General features: G+C 40.1%; 1 protein-coding gene across 1 annotated transcript in view; it reads left to right on the top strand.

Moving 5' to 3' along the window:
* The window catches only part of LOC115202444 (up-regulator of cell proliferation), a 43,172-nt gene extending 28,639 nt beyond the window's left edge, over positions 1-14,533 (top strand). Inside the window, exons 9-10 of the mRNA XM_029766589.1 lie at positions 100-369; positions 11,622-14,533. Of these exons, the coding sequence (XP_029622449.1) occupies positions 100-369; positions 11,622-14,215 (2,864 nt within the window). The 3' untranslated portion in view covers positions 14,216-14,533. The remainder of the gene's footprint in view (positions 1-99; positions 370-11,621) is intronic.
* Positions 14,534-16,643: the final 2,110 nt, after the last annotated feature.

Below are 16,643 nucleotides of genomic sequence, written 5' to 3'. Positions count from 1 at the left end.
TGGCCTTTAATTCTTTTTCAACTACTATTCAACTTTTTCCTCCTGTAGTATATTTCTGGAGTTAAACTGTAGCCCTGACAATAATGTATTTTCCCTTAGTACTTCCTGCTCCAGACCAGATGACTGTTAAATCAGTAGACTCCACATCAGCTGCTGTTAGCTGGAACCAGCCACCAGGATTGGATCAAACCCAACATCATTACCAGATCTCCTACCGCTGTCCAGGGACAGAACCACACATCACTACCACATCTTCACACAGCATCACTCTCTCTGACCTGCAACCTGCTACTGAATACTCTGTCACTGTCTGTACTGTGCTGGAAAATGGAAAGCAAAGTCAACTGGTGTCAACAACCTTGACCACAAGTAAGGAAGTACATTACTTAACTTTATCAGTAGTACAGGGTGAAACACTTGTTATTGTGGAGAGGATTTATAATCACAGTATTCTTTTCATATATATTTAAGTAATAAGGCTTGAGAACCTGGGGACTATCATGTGTATAACTCCTGACTAAGGGCTGTTCTTAGGAGGGTGTTATTCATGATAATTCCCTGTTTCGAGGGTCTTATTGCTTTTATAAAACGGTTGCCAACAGATTAAAAAAAGATGAACAACATGTTTTCATAAAAAATGTACTTTTAATGAGTAACTTAGTTTTATTTCATCCTTTCACCAGACAATGTAGTCCGGGTAAAAGCCAGTTGTTAGTTACCCTCGGTGCCTCTTCTGGTAAAGTTGGATGTTGAACCACACTTTCATTACGAGCCCCAGGTGTGTCTGGTTCTACTGCTGTTAACTTCTTTATGTTCTCGTGGTCCTGCTCACTGATGGCTGCATGGTGCGTTGTCTTGTCCTTCCCCCGTCACTGCAGTTGCTTAACGGTGCCCACGAAGATGTTGTTGGATGTTGAGTCTTTCATTAGACACCAGGAAAGGTTCAGAGGGGGGTCGTTATGTAGCAGTTTAACTGGGTACAGAGACCCGTGTAGCTGCTCAGCCTGTACATTTCAACCTTAATATTCCTCACACTGACATAAAACTCCCCCAGAATAGTATTCAACCCTTCTTTTGTAGTTATCTCAAAAGAGAAAATGGTTCCCTTTTCACTTAGCCAGGCCATGAAACATCTCAGCCCAGTTTGTCTGCTTGACTGTGTTGGCATCATTACAGCTCTTTTCCAGGATGTCCAGGGGGTTATGTTGCACTATATTGGATCACTCCAGTATGATATCCTTCTGCTCAGCAGAATACATTCTGAGTAAGGATTTCAGATTAGTCCTGTGTACTGGGTAGTGATAATGCTTACCCCCTTAAATAGCTGCCGCTGTACTACTGTTTCTCTCCGGCGGGCTTGCAGATCTCCCCTGAGAATGAGCTAGGTGTTGCGAGGAGCACCATATTTCATCTCTCACAGGGAGCAGAAATCTTGCCTAGACTCTTGTGAGTTCCATGGTGAACGAGCGACGCAACGTAGCTAGTTTAACGAGAGGTGACCAATGCAGGACTAAGCACAGTTATAAACACTCCCTTATGTCCTACCAACCTGAACCCTCACATATATAGCAAGAAATAAGCTATAATCGTGTGTGAGGTAGAAAGTCCCTTCACGGAGAGTGTTCGAGACTAAGACTGATACTGTGGGTCTTAGTATATACTATCATACAGTATTGTGCAGTGTTTACTATAGACACAGTAATATTACACTGTTGGCTTCATTTTCCAATATTGGGCTGAGTTTATGCCACCATAGTGAGATTACACTGTTGTTTATTCACACAGTTGCTGGGTTGCGATAGTTTTCTCTTACCCTATTTTACAGTACAGATAGTAATTGTCATAGTTTCCAATGGAAACTCACATCTCAGCTCTATTACAGTCCCTGTGCCCAACAACACCAAGGTAACCTGCTTGAATAACTACCGACCCGCAACACTCACGTCTGTAGCCATGAAGTGCTTTGAAAGGCTGGTCATGGCTCACATTAACACCATCCTCCCAGAAACCCTAGACCCACTCCAATTTGCATACCGCCCCAACAGATCCACAGATGACAAAAGGAACATGTACGTGAGAATGCTGTTCATTGACTACAGCTCAGCATTCAACACCATATTACCCTCAAAGTTCATCACTAAGCTAAGGACCCTTGGACTAAACACCGCCCTCTGCAACTGGATCCTGGACTTCCTGACGGGCCACCCCCAGGTGGTAAGGGTAGGCCTCAACACATCTGCAATGCTGATCCTCAACACGGGGACCTCAGGGGTGTATGCTTAGTCCTCTCCTGTGCTCCTTGTTCACATAAGAATGCGTGGCCAAGCACGATTCCAACACCATCATTAAGTTTGCCAACAACACAACGGTGGTAGGCCTGATCCCCGACAACGATGAGACGGCTTATAGGGAGGAGGTAAGAGACCTGGCAGTGTGGTGCCAGGACAACAACCTGTCCCTCAAGACAAAGGAGCTGATCGGGGACTACAGGAAAAGGAGGGTCGAGCACGCCCTCATTCACACCGAGTGGGCTGTATTGGAGCCGGTCGAGAGCTTCAAGTTCCTTGGTGTCCACATCACCAACAAACTATCATGGTCCAAACACACCAAGACAGTCGTGAACAGTGAACGACAAAGCCTACTCCCCCTCAGGAAACTGAAAGCATTTGGCATGGTTCCTCAGATCCTCAAAAATGTCTACGGCTGCATCATCGAGAGCATCCTGACAGGTTGCATCACTGCCTGGTATGAAAACTGCTCGGCCTCCGACCACAAGGCACTACAGATGGTAGTGCATACGGCCCAGTACATCACTGGGGCCAAGCTTCCTGCCATCCAGGACCTCTATACCAGGGAAGGCCCTAAAAATTGTCAAATAATCCGGTACCGGAGCGCCAAGACTAGGTCCAAAGGGCTCCATAACAGCTTCTACCCCCAAGCCATAAGACTGCTGAACAGTTCATCAAATGGCTACCAGGACTATTTGCATTGACCCCTCTCTTTTTTTACTCTGCTGCTACTCGCTGTTTGTTATCTATGCAAGTGTCACTTTACCCCTACCTACATGTACGTATTACCTTAATTACCTCCGCTAACCTTTAGCCCCGCACATTGACTCGCTCCCGGCACCCCCTGTATATAGCCTCATTATTGTTATTTTATTGTGTTACTTTTTTAAAACTTTATTTCATTTAGTAAATATTTTCTTAACTCTTCTCTTTCTTAACTGCATTGTTGGTTAAGGGATTGTAAGTAAGCATTTCACTGTAAGGTGAAATGTGACAAAACATTTGATTTGATTGTACCTGTGTTTACCATAGTTGTGTTACCCGTTACAGTTCAGACAGTAACTATCCCTTAATTGGAAACTGACAGATCTATCACACTATCTGTTTATCCTCACAGTGTATAGCTGGGTTTACTAAAGGTTTGGAAAGTCACTTTTCAGCTATTACACTGCAGCCTTTCACAGTGTGTAGCTGAGGTTACCTGTGTTCTGTTTTAATTACAGTTAAGAAAACGTTTGAACACTGTTAAAGCTCTCAATTCACTGCTTTATCGACAACGTTTTGATCCAAAACTGAGCTTTGTCATTTCAAAGAAACAAACTGATTGCTCACTTCCCAAAATATACACATTTAATCTCATATGACCATTACGCACATGACACATGGTGGGTGCGGGAACAATCCAATTAACTTTAGTGCACAATCAATGATAATTAATCACAGAGGTACATATGACCATAAAGGATTGTATACATGCATATGGGTTCAAGTTAAAACCTAGGCAACAGTAAAAAGATTGTTGGAAACTGTTGGAATACCTGCCCATATGACCATTACACACAGGAGACAGTGTATTTGGGAAAGTATTCAGACCCCTTCACTTTTTCCACAATTTGTTACGTTACAGCCTTACTCTAAAATTGATTAAATTATTTTCTTCCCTCATCAATCTACACACAATATCCCATAATGACAGGGCAAAAACAGGTTTTCGAAATTTGTGCAACTGTATAATTTTTTAATACTGAAACATCACATTTACATGAGTATTCAGACCATTTACTCAGTACTTTGTTGAAGCACCTTTGGCAGCGATTACAGCCTTGAGTCTTCTTGGGTTTGGCGCTACAAGCTTGGCACACCTGTATTTAGGGTGTTTCTCCCATTCTTCTCTGCAGATCCATCAGGTTGGATGGGGAGCGTCTCTGCACAGCTATTTTCAGGTCTCTCCAGAGATGTAGGGTTCAAGTCCGGGCTCTGGCTGGGCCACTCAAGGATATTCCGAGACTTGTCCCAAAGCCACTCCTGCATGTCTTGGGTTCTAACAGAATGTGGAAGAAGTCAAGGGGTCTGAATACTTTCCGAAGGCACTGCACACTGAGTATATAGACACACACGTGGTGGTGTGAGCTGTGACACACATTGTGCCCCTTGAGAAAAGTGGAGTAACGTTTGAATGCCACAGGATATCTGGACATCATTGCCAATCAGGTGCATCCCTTCATGGCAGCAGTGTATCCATCTGCTAATGTATTTTTGTCAGCAGGATAATGCCCCATTTTTATTTTACCTTTATTTAACTAGGCAAGTCAGTTAACAAATTCTTATTTTCAATGACGACCAAGGAACAGTGGGTTAACTGCCTTGTTCAGGAGCAGAACGACAGATTTGTACCTTGTCAGCTCAGGGATTCGAACGAACTTGCAACCTTTCGGTTACTAGCCCAACGCTCTAACCACAAGGCTACCCTGCCGTCCCATGCCACAAGGCTAGGATTGTCCAAGAATGGTTCCACAAATATGACAGTGATTTCAATCCATTTGAGCATCTGTGGTAGGAAATGGAACTAGCTATTCAGAGTAGAGATCCACTACCAGCCGACTTGACACAACTGTGGGAAGCATTAGTCAACATGGGCCAGCATCCCTGAACGCTTTTAACACCTTGTAGAGTCCATGACCCAACGAATTGAGGCTGTTCAGAGGGCAAAAAGGGGTGCAACTGAATATTAGGAAGGTGTTCTTAATGTTTTGTAGACTCAGTGTATACAGCAACACCTCCCACATTGGCATTTCTGCTTCTTATGTAGCTGTTGTAACCATATATTGCTACCACTGTATCATCAAAGGAATTATCTAAGTGAGTTTCAGTGATAGCAAATATATGTGCTGCCCTATGGCTACATTTATGTTTGTCATTATATAATATGGTAAACATTTAACAGTTCAATTAGACATTGAACTTGAAACCCTGCAAGAATCCTGAATCCAGCTGTCTATTTGTTGGGGATGCAGACTTTTTGTGTCTTACATTACGTTGTGAAAACAGTTTTCACTGCCACACACATCCAAATTAATTAGAATTTACTAAATCCAATGCTTCTAACCAAATAAAATCACATTTTATTGGTCACATACACATGGTTAGCGGATGTTAATCCAAGTGTAGCGAAATGCTTGTGCTTCTAGTTCCGACCATGCATTAATATCTAACAAGTAATCTAACAATTTCACAACAACTACCTTATACACACAAGTGTAAAGGAATGAATAAGAATATGTACATACAAATATATGGATGAGCGATGGCCGAACGGCATAGGCAAGATGCAGCAGATGGTACAGAGTACAGTATATACATATGAGATGAGTAATGTAGGATATGTAAACATTGTTTAAAGTGGCATTGTTTAAAACTTCATTAGGGTAGGGGGCAGCATTTGGAATTTTGGATGAAAAGCGTGCCCAAATTAAACTGCCTGCTACTCAGGACCAGAAGCTAGGATATGCATAAAATTGGTAGATTTGGATAGAAAACACTCTAAAGTTTCCAAAACGGTTAAAATAATGTCTGTGAGTATAACCGAACTGATATGGCAGGCGAAAACCTGAGGAACTCCATCCAGGAAGTACTATTATTTTGAAAGGCTGTTTTTCCATTGAAAGCCTATCCACTATACAAAGACTTAGGACCCAGTTCACGATCTCTCTGGCTTCTTCTACATGTGGCCAGTCTTCAGGCATTCTTTCAGGCTTTTACTCTGAAAAAATGAGGGAGATACAGCACTTTCAATGAGTGGACAGTGGAAATTCCAGACATGAGTCCAGCACGCGATCGGGAGCGCACCTTTCTTGTTTCTCCTTTTCTATTGACGAAGCTTTTGTCCGGTTGAAATATTATTGATTATTTATGACAAAAACAACCTGAGGATTGATTTTAAACATCGTTTGACATGTTTCTACGAACTTTTATTGTACTTTATCGATTTTTCATCTGTCTGTTGTGAACGCGCTTTGTTCCAATGGATTGCTGAACGAAATGCACCAACAAAAAGGAGGTTTTTGGACATAAAGAGGGACATTATCGAACAAAACGAACATTTATTGTGTAACATGGAGTCTTCGGAGTGCAACCATATGAAGATCATCAAAGCTATTTATGACTTTTGTTACTCTTCTTCTTGGCTGCTAACTGTTTGTTATGATTTGTCTACTGGGCGCTGTCCTCAGATAATCACATGGTTTGCTTTCGCCGTAAAGCCTTTTTGAAATCTGACACAGCGGTTGGATTAACAAAAAGTTTATCTTTAAACTGGTGTATAACATTTGTATCTTTTATGTATGTTCATTATGATAATTTCTGTTTTGTTAAATTCCACACTCTGCAATTTCACCGGCTGTTGTTTGAGACAGTGGATTATTGAACAAAACGCGCTAACAAAACGGAGGTTTTTGGATATAAACATGGACTTTATCGAACAAAATTAACATTTATTGAGTAAATGGGAGTCTTGTGAGTGCAAACATATGAAGATCATCAAAGGTAAGTGATTAATTGTATCACTATTTCTGACTTGTGTAACTCCTCTACTTGGCTTGTTACTGTTTGTAATGATTTGTCTGCTGGGCACTGTTCTCAGATAATCGCATGGTATGCTTTCGCCGTAAAGCCGTTTAGAAATCTGACACCGTGGTTGGATTAACAAGAAGTTTATCTTTAAACCCATGTATAACACTTGTATAGTTCATGAATTTTTATTATGAGTGTCCCACACCCCCTAGTGAGGTTAAAGTGACTAGTGATACATTCATTACATCCAATTTTCAATTATTAAAGTGGCTAGAGATTTGAGTCAGTATGTTGGCAGCAGCCACTCAATGTTAGTGATGGCTGTTTAACTTCTCTAGGGTAGGGGGCAGTATTTTGACGTCCGGATGAAAGGCATGCCCGTAGTAAACTGCCTGCTACTCAGGCTCAGAAGGTAGGATATGCATATTATTAGTAGATTTGAATAGTAAACACTCTGAAGTTTCTAAAACTGTTTGAATGATGTCTGTGAGTATAGCAGAACTCATATGGCAGGCAAAAACCTGAGAAAAATCCAACCAGGAAGTGTGGAAATCTGAGGTTTGTAGTTTTTCAAGTGATTGCCTATACAGTATACAGTGACATAGGGTTCATTTTGCACTTCCTAAGGCTTCCACTAGATGTCAACAGTCTTTAGAACGTTGTTTCATGCTTCTACTGTGAATAGGGAGAATAAGAGCTCCTGGAATTAGATGAGTGAGAAAATTACATGAGCCCATTGGCAGGCGCTCACGTGAGAGTTAGCTGTGTTCCTTTTCTTTTTTGAAGACAAAGGAATCGTCCGGTTGGAATATTATGGAATATTTATGATAAAAACATCCTAAAGATTGATTCTGTACATTGTTTGACATGTTTCTACAAACTTTAGTATCACTTTTTTGACTTTTCGTCTGGACATAGTAAGCGCGTGCCTTACATTTGGAATAGTGAACCTAACGCGTGAACAAAATGAAGGTATTTGGACATAAAGATGAACTTTATCGAACAAAACAAACATTTATTCTGGAACTGGGATTCCTGGGAGTGCATTCCGATGAAGATCATCAAAGGTAAGTGAATATTTATAATGTCATTTTTGTCATTTCTGTTGACTCCAAAATGGCGGGTGTCTGTATGGCTTGTTTTGATATCTGAGCGCTGTACTCAGATTATCCTGTTTGGGATAGGGGGCAGTATTTTCACGTTCAGATGAAAAGCGTGCCCAGCGTAAACTGCGTGCTACTCGGGCCCAGAGTCAAATATTTGCATATTATTAGTAGATTTGGATAGAAAACACTCTGAAGTTTCTAAAACTGTTTGAATGATGTCTGTGAGTATAACAGAACTCATATGGCAGGCAAAAACCTGAGGCAAATCCAACCAGGAAGTGGGAAATCTGAGGTTTGTAGTTTTTCAAGTGATTGCCTATCCAAACTACAGTGTCTGTGGGGTCATTTTGCACTTCCTAAGGCTTCCACTAGATGTCAACAGTCTTTAGAACCTTATTTCATGCTTCTACTGTTACTACTGGGGGGAAAATAAGAGCTGACTCAACAAGTGGACTGCCTGAGACCAATGAGTTGTTTACTGCGCTGTCACACAGGCACACCGTTCCTTCTTTTTCCTCTGTAATGAATACGCTATTGTCTGGTTGGAATATTATCGAATATTTACGATAAAAAAGACCCTAAGGATTGATTGTAAACATCGTTTGACATGTTTCTACGAACGGTAATGGAACTTTTTGACTTTATGTCTCGGGTTTTGCGCTCGCGCATTTTGCCTTTGTATAGTGATCTGAATGCGCGAACAAAGGGAAGTATTTGGACATAAATATGGAGTTTATTGAACAAAACAAACATTTCTTGTGGGAGTCCTGGGAGTGCATTCCGACGAATATCAGCAAAGGTAAGTGAAGATTTATAATACTATTTCTGAGTTTTGTTGACTCCAGAACTTGGCGGATAACTGTATAGCTTGCTTTGATGGCTGAGCTCTGTACTCAGAATATTGTACTCAGAATATTGAACAATGTGCTTTTTCCGTAAAGCTATTTTGACATCTGACACAGCGGTTGCATTAAGGAGAAGTGTATCTATAATTCTTTCAATAACTGTTGTAAATTTTATCAACGTTTATGTTAAGTATTTTTGTAAATTGATTTGCTCATTCACCGGTAGTTATGGAGGCAATACATTTTCTGAACATCACGCGCCAATGTAAAAATTGGGTTTTTGGATATAAATATGAACTTTATCAAGCAAAACATACATGTATTGTGTAACATGAAGTCCTATGAGTGCCATCTGATGAAGATCATCAAAAGTTAGTGATTCATTTTAGCTGTATTTGCGGTTTTTGTGACGCCTCTCCTTGCTTGGAAAATGGCTGTGGTTTTTCTTGTCTCAGCGCTGTCCTAACATAATCTAATGTTATGCTTTTGCCGTAAAGCCTTTTTGAAATCGGACAATGTGGTTGGATTAACGAGAAGTTTATCTTTAAAATGGGATATAATAGTTGTATGTTTGAGAAATTTGAATTATGAGATTTTTGTTGTTTTGAATTTTCCCACCCTGGTATTTCACTGGCTGTTGAATAGTGTGTCCCGCTAGCGTCCCACATACCCCAGAGAGGTTAAAACCTGTTAAGGATAGGGGGCAGTATTTTCACGTTCAGATGAAAAATGTGCCCAAATTAAACTGCCTGCTTCTCAGACTCAGAAGGTAGGATATGCATATTATTAGTAGATTTGGATAGAAAACACTCTGAAGTTTCTAAAACTGTTTGAATGATGTCTGTGAGTATAGCAGAACTCATATGGCAGGCAAAAACCTGAGAAAAATCCAACCAGGAAGTGGGAAATCTGAGGTTTGTAGTTTTTCTTTTGAATCCTTATCGAAACTACAGTGTCTGTGGGGTCACGTTGCACTTCCTAAGGCTTCCATTGGCTGTCAACAGCCTTTAGAAACTTGTTTCATCCTTCTCCTGTTACTGGGCAGAGAATAGGAGCTCAGTCAATCAGTGGACTGTCTGAGGAGCCCGCGAGCGCACCGTTTCTTATTTTTCTTCTGGAATGAATACGCTATTGTCCGGTTGGAATATTATCTATGTTTTATGTTAAGACCCTAAGGATTGATTGTAAACAACGTTTGACATGTTTATACGAACGGTAATGGAACATTTTGACTTTTCGTGTCTGGATTTACGCTCGCGCATTATGCCTTTGGATAGTGATCTGAACTCGCGAACAATAGGAGGTATTTGGACATAAATATGGAGTATTTCGAACAAAACTAACATTTCTTGTGGAAGTAGGAGTCCTCGGAGTGCATTCTGACGAAGATCAGCAAAGGTAAGTGAATATTTATAATACTAATTCTGAGTTTAGTTGACTCCAGAACTTTGCTGGAATCTGTATAGCTTGCTTTGATGGTTGAGCTCTGTACTCAGAATATTGAAAAATGTGCTTTCGCCGTAAAGCTATTTTGAAATCTAACACAGCGGTTGCATTAAGGAGAAGTGTATCTATAATTCTTTCAATAACTGTTGGAAAGTTTATCAACGTTTATCATTCGACCAACCACCCTGAGATTGGTAGATTGGGAGTTTGATCCCTGGCTGAGTCATAACAAACAGTGTAAAACTGGGACTACATTAGTCTCTGCTTGGCACTCAGCATTAAGGAGATATATTGGGGGTAAGGCTCTATGATAGACTAGCTTCCTGTCCAGGGTGTGTACACTACTTGTACATCAAGCTGCATCATGCTACAGAAACAGGACCTTTATTCCATGCTGTAATGTATAGAGATACTGATATAGCTCTAGAAACAGGACCTGTTATTGTACCTTTATTCCATGCTGTAATGTATAGAGATACTGATATAGATCTAGAAACAGGACCTGTTATTGTACCTTTATTCCATGCTGTAATGTATAGAGATACTGATATAGTTCTAGAAACAGGACATGGTATTGTACCTTTATTCCATGCTGTAATGTATAGAGATACTGATATAGTTCTAGAAACAGGACATGTTATTGTACCTTTATTCCATGCTGTAATGTATAGAGATACTGATATAGTTCTAGAAACAGGACCTGTTATTGTACCTTTATTCCATACTGTAATGTATAGAGATACTGATATAGTTCTAGAAACAGGACATGTTATTGTACCTTTATTCCATGCTGTAATGTATAGAGATACTGATATAGTTCTAGAAACAGGACCTGTTATTGTACCTTTATTCCATGCTGTAATGTATAGAGATACTGATATAGCTCTAGAAACAGGACATGTTATTGTACCTTTATTCCATGCTGTAATATATAGAGATACTGATATAGTTCTAGAAACAGGACATGTTATTGTACCTTTATTCCATGCTGTAATGTATAGAGTTCTATATGATATAGTTCTATCACAAACACAGTTAGCTTGCAATTTGTCCATTGAATGGATATTTCATTGGTGTTGCAGGAAAATGGCTGCTTCCAAATGTATCCAAACAGAAATTACCATACCATATCTGATCTCATAATAGCTCCCGTTGGAGTTTAGGAGCTCAATGGATTCAGAGCTCATACTGTATCTGAATTCACATGCTTGCTTCCATTTCTGTGAGTCACTGTGTCACAGAGATGGTCTGCCTCTGCTTGCTTTAACTTCATCCAAAGTACAGTGTAAAACACCTGTTAGTGTGCTTTTCTGCTACACGCTGAAGAGGATTTGTAATCATGGCTATCTTTTCCTTTCTATTTACAGGATCCTGTCTCAGGGAGCTGTTGTCAAAGACTGGACTACAAGATCATTATGAAAACAAGCTGACATTAAGTACTGTCCTTGAGATAAATGCTAATACTACATCAGATGAACCTCTTACCACTATGCAGTCACTTCCAGGGGCCTTCCTTAAGAAATTAATGATGGCAAATGTGAATGCTAGGAGTGTGAAATGTCTGAACACTGACCAGGAGGTTTCCTATTATGGTGTAGACAACCTAGACACTGACACTGATAGTAGCAATGTAATTAATCCACTGGACCTGATTACAGCCCTGTTTCTGTGTTCAGATGGTTTCCTGCAGCAGGAGATGGTCCAGAAAATGTCCACGTGTCAGTTTGCTGTTCCTCTTCTGCTGCCCAACTGTGACACAAAACAAAGCACTCTGACGCTGTGGGCCTTGAGGGACATAGTGAAGAAGTTTAGACTCTCTTCCCAAACAGCCACAAAGGCTTTTGTGGAGGAGAGAATAGTTCTCTCTGATATTCCTATGGTGTCCTTTGTTAGGCTAGGAGAGAGTAGCTTGTCCAAGTCTCAGATTTTGAACAAGTTGCTTAGTAACCCTCAGCAGTACCATGACACATTTGTTCATCATGATATGGAATGTGGAAATTTCCCTCATAGAATCTCAGATGGTCTGGTTGAAATCAGCTGGTACTTTCCATGTGGGAACAGAAACATAGACATGTTCGAAGAACCTGTCGCTGTAGCCAATCTCAGAGGAGACATCAGGTCTTTTGAAAAACAGTTCTCCTTTCTGTGTCAAACATCAGCTGCAGTTTACATTTTCACTGATGATTTGGAGGCAGATCTCAAGGTTTTGGAAGGAAAAATCACAAAAGCAGAGTTGTTTCTGGTTGTCAACTCTCAGAAAAAAACATTCAGGGTGGACACATTGAAGAAAATTATCACAAACTGCCGTATCAACCCAACAAATGTGATTGTGAAGAAGAAGCAGAATGATGCAGAATTCGTCAAAACCCTGCAGTCATCTGTGGGTGACATCATCGAAAAAAGTAAAAACAGATTGACAATTGAAAACATGGCTGACGTGGCTCATCAGTTTGGGATTCTGGTTGATGAAGACTGTGATGAGTGTCAGAGTGCCAGGAAGATGGCAGATGAAATCACCAGCAGCATCACAGATACAATTAAATTCAAAGACAAGCAGCTACCCTTACAAGGGCAAATCTGGAAAGAGCTTTCCCAGTTGGAGAAAGAGAGATGTAGACTGAGAAAAGCAGGGGATCAAAATATTGAACACTACAAGAGCTCTCTGAAGAAAAAGGAAATAGAACTGAGAAAGAAGCAATATAAATGTAACATGTCAGATGCAATGGCAAACTTCCTTTTAGGAATGTCAAGTTCAGGACCTGAGCGTTCCTATTTCCTCAAATGGATGCAGATAAATCTGGAAAATCTGTCACTTCAGAACCTGTCTGGCTTGAGGGACCGGTACAAAGACCTTTGCCAACATTCTCCTGAGAAAAAAGACGTCATTAAACATTTGGATAAGCAATTATCTGACTGTTCCTTAGGTCTTGAACACTTCCTGCGTGAGTTGGGCCAGTTATATGAAGCTGCCTGCTCCCTCCCTGAAAGTAGCCCTCAAAGGAAACAGATGGAGAATCTCCCTGGATTGTGTGCTCAGATGCTGTTGGATGGCTTCCCCATTGAGCTTGTGGATGGAGATGCATCAAATATCCCTCTGAAATGGATATCAGCTGTTCTGACTTGGCTTCATACTCTTGTGAAATCTGACAGCAAGATCCTTGTTGTCTCAGTTTTAGGGGTCCAAAGCACAGGGAAGTCCACTCTCCTCAACTCCATGTTTGGGGTCCAGTTTGCTGTCAGCAGTGGAAGATGCACTAGAGGGGCCTTCATGCTACTGATTAAAGTCAATAAAGAACTCAAGGAGGAGCTGAAATGTGACTTCATCATGATCATTGACACAGAGGGGTTGAAATCACCACAGCTGGCTCAACTAGATGATAGCTATGAACATGACAATGAACTGGCAACACTGGTGATAGGACTCAGTGATGTCACTATCATCAACATCGCCATGGAGAACTCCACAGAGATGAAAGACATTCTGCAGAATGTTGTTCATGCTTTTATCAGGATGAAGGAAGTGGGGAAGAAGCCAGTATGTCATTTTGTGCACCAGAATGTGTCAGACATGTCTGCTCATGACAACAACATGAGGGACAGGAAGAAGTTGTTGGAACAGTTGAATGAAATGACCCAGGCAGCAGCCAGAATGGAGAAGAAGGAGAATATCACCAAGTTCACTGATGTGATGGAGTATGATCCAGACACAAGTAGCTGGTACATCCCAGGACTCTGGCATGGGACTCCACCTATGGCTCCAGTCAACGCTGGCTACAGTGAGGCTGTGTATGGCTTCAAGAAGACCTTGATGAAAGATTTCAGAAAATGCCAGAGAAAAGATAACTTGACATATTTCCTGAAGTGGACACAAAGCTTGTGGGAGTCTGTTAAATTTGAGAAATTCATCTTCAGTTTCAGAAACAGCTTGGTTGCAGATGCATACTCCAGATTATGCTCTTAATACAATTGTTGGGAATGGACCTTCCAGAAGGAGATGTATTATAAATGGATGGTGAGTGCTGAAACTAAAATATCCAGTATTGTCATGACAGATCAACATCCCCAGAGGTTCATAAGAGATGTGCTACAAAACTTGATGAGAGAAGCATCTGAGAAGCTTGCAGAGGGAGAAAAGGAAATCCAAGACAATCTGGTAAAATACTTTGAAAAGCAAGATGGCCATGTCAATCTGGTGGAAAAATACAAGGAGGATTTCGTGTCCAGTGCTAAAACACTGAGACGAGAGACAGAAAACACAGTGAAGAACAAATTGCAAGAAGCTGTTGAAATCAAAGAGGGAATGACAGAACTGGACAACATCAAAAGTTCTCAGGCAAGTACAATGGAAAAGAAGATTCTGACTCTGCTACAGAACTGTAGAAAGAAAGAATCTGTTCTATCAGATAAGGAACTCAGTGAAGAGTTTGAAATCATGTGGAGGAACACTCTGTCTGAGATATACTTCAAAGGACTCCCAAGAAGAGATGTGGCTCAAGCTACCTTCCTCATGTTACGTGATAATCTGACAACTATTGGGAGTCATGTCAACAAGATGGTGGTTGGAAACAGTCTGGTGAATTGTGGGAGAAAAGCTTTTGTTTTGGATCCAGAGAGTTGGTGGCAGCAGGCAAAAAACATAGCAAAGTATGATGATCCCAACAATCACAGGAAAAAACTACAAGATCTTTGTGATGACATCATAAGACAGTGTCAGGAGTTTATAACCCAGAGGGTGAAAAGCAAAACCGATTACCATGACACTCACATCAAAGAACTGCTTAGAATAATTAACAAAACATTGCAACAACACACAGAAGTTAAAGCCAGTGAGGAATGTGAGGTTTCTCTCAAACAACACATCTGTGGCAGAGCAGCCAGAGAGTTTCAGAAGATGCATAATGAATTAATTGAAGTCAATGACCCAAGGAAGTATCTGGAACAGTCTAAGAACAAGTACCTTACTGAGTTCAGAGACTTATTTTTACAACAGACCAGTGCCTAAAGATAGCTGAGGACTTCACAAAGCTCTGTATAGAGCCAGCTGTACAGGATTATGTGACCAAAATGATTGGTCCTGATGTGGTTGATGAAGTGAAGAAAGGTGAAGGGTCAGAGGATTACAGCACAAGAGGGGCTTTCCAGTTCTCCATTTTAAAACAACTCCTGACAGATGAAGAATATGAGAAATATAAAGGGTACATGATATCCCAGAGGACTGGAAGGCATTAACACCTGATGATGCAATGAAGAGCTTGAAAGAGTCTTTCAACATGAAATAAAGTGGAGTTTTACTGTATATAATGACTGTTGTTAACCAACATGTTAACATACAACTGAACATTCAAAGACTTGACAACCAGAAATAACTGGTTTTATCACTGAATCAAAATAAAAGGAGCCAGTCATATTTACAAATACATTCATAAACGATATGACTTCTTAGCAATTTACAGATCTGATGTTCCATAATGAAATAGCTAACACATAGAATTGTATGTGAAAGGAACACAATATTCTAATCAAAGTACATCTATAAAACTCATGATGTAGTAAGATATTTTTTAAGTAAATGTAGTAATTATAAAAATGGAAGAATGGGCTGCAGGTAGCCTAGCATCTTATTGGCTGCCGCAGGTCTGTAGTAAGAAAATCATTCTAAGTAAATGTAGTAATCAAACAAATGGAAGAAAAGTAAGCATCAACACCAATGGGTTAACCAACAGATTGAGCTGTTTGACCTTATTAACACAATACACAGGTAACTAATGAGCTAGTCTGACATTGTTTATATATTTTCAATTATAATAATTATATTTCTCTCATTTACTTTTCCATCTATCCGAAAGTATGGCTTGACATGCCTTAATCACAGATTATGAAGGAACTGCATCATTTAGTGGTTGACTTGCCCTTTGTTTTTGTTTTTGTTATTGTTATTTGTTATTTGACCTTTTACTTTTTAATCTTAATGTAATTTTTTATTTAGAGAATAATTTGTTGTTTCATACACAGGTATTATACATGTATTGGTCTCTTCAGTAATGTAACTTCATTAATTCTCTTCAGGTATGGTTGATGTATACAGTATGTTCTGAAGTACTGCTTAGTGACCATCAGTAATGTAACTTCATTAATACTCTTCAGGTATGCTTGATGTATATAGTATGTTCTGAAGTACTGCTTAGTGACCATCAGTAATGTAACTTCATTAATTCTCTTCAGGTATGGTTGATGTATACAGTATGTTCTGAAGTACTGCTTAGTGACCATCAGTAATGTAACTTCATTAATACTCTTCAGGTATGCTTGATGTACACTACTGTTCAAAAGTTTGGGGTCACTTAGAAATGTCCTTGTTTTTGAAAGAAAAGCACATTTTTTGTCCATTA

The sequence above is a fragment of the Salmo trutta genome, chromosome 11 (genome assembly GCF_901001165.1).
Source record: "Salmo trutta chromosome 11, fSalTru1.1, whole genome shotgun sequence".
In the NCBI taxonomy this organism is placed as follows: Eukaryota; Metazoa; Chordata; class Actinopteri; order Salmoniformes; family Salmonidae; genus Salmo; species Salmo trutta.
This window is presented reverse-complemented; position numbering and strand designations above follow the sequence as displayed.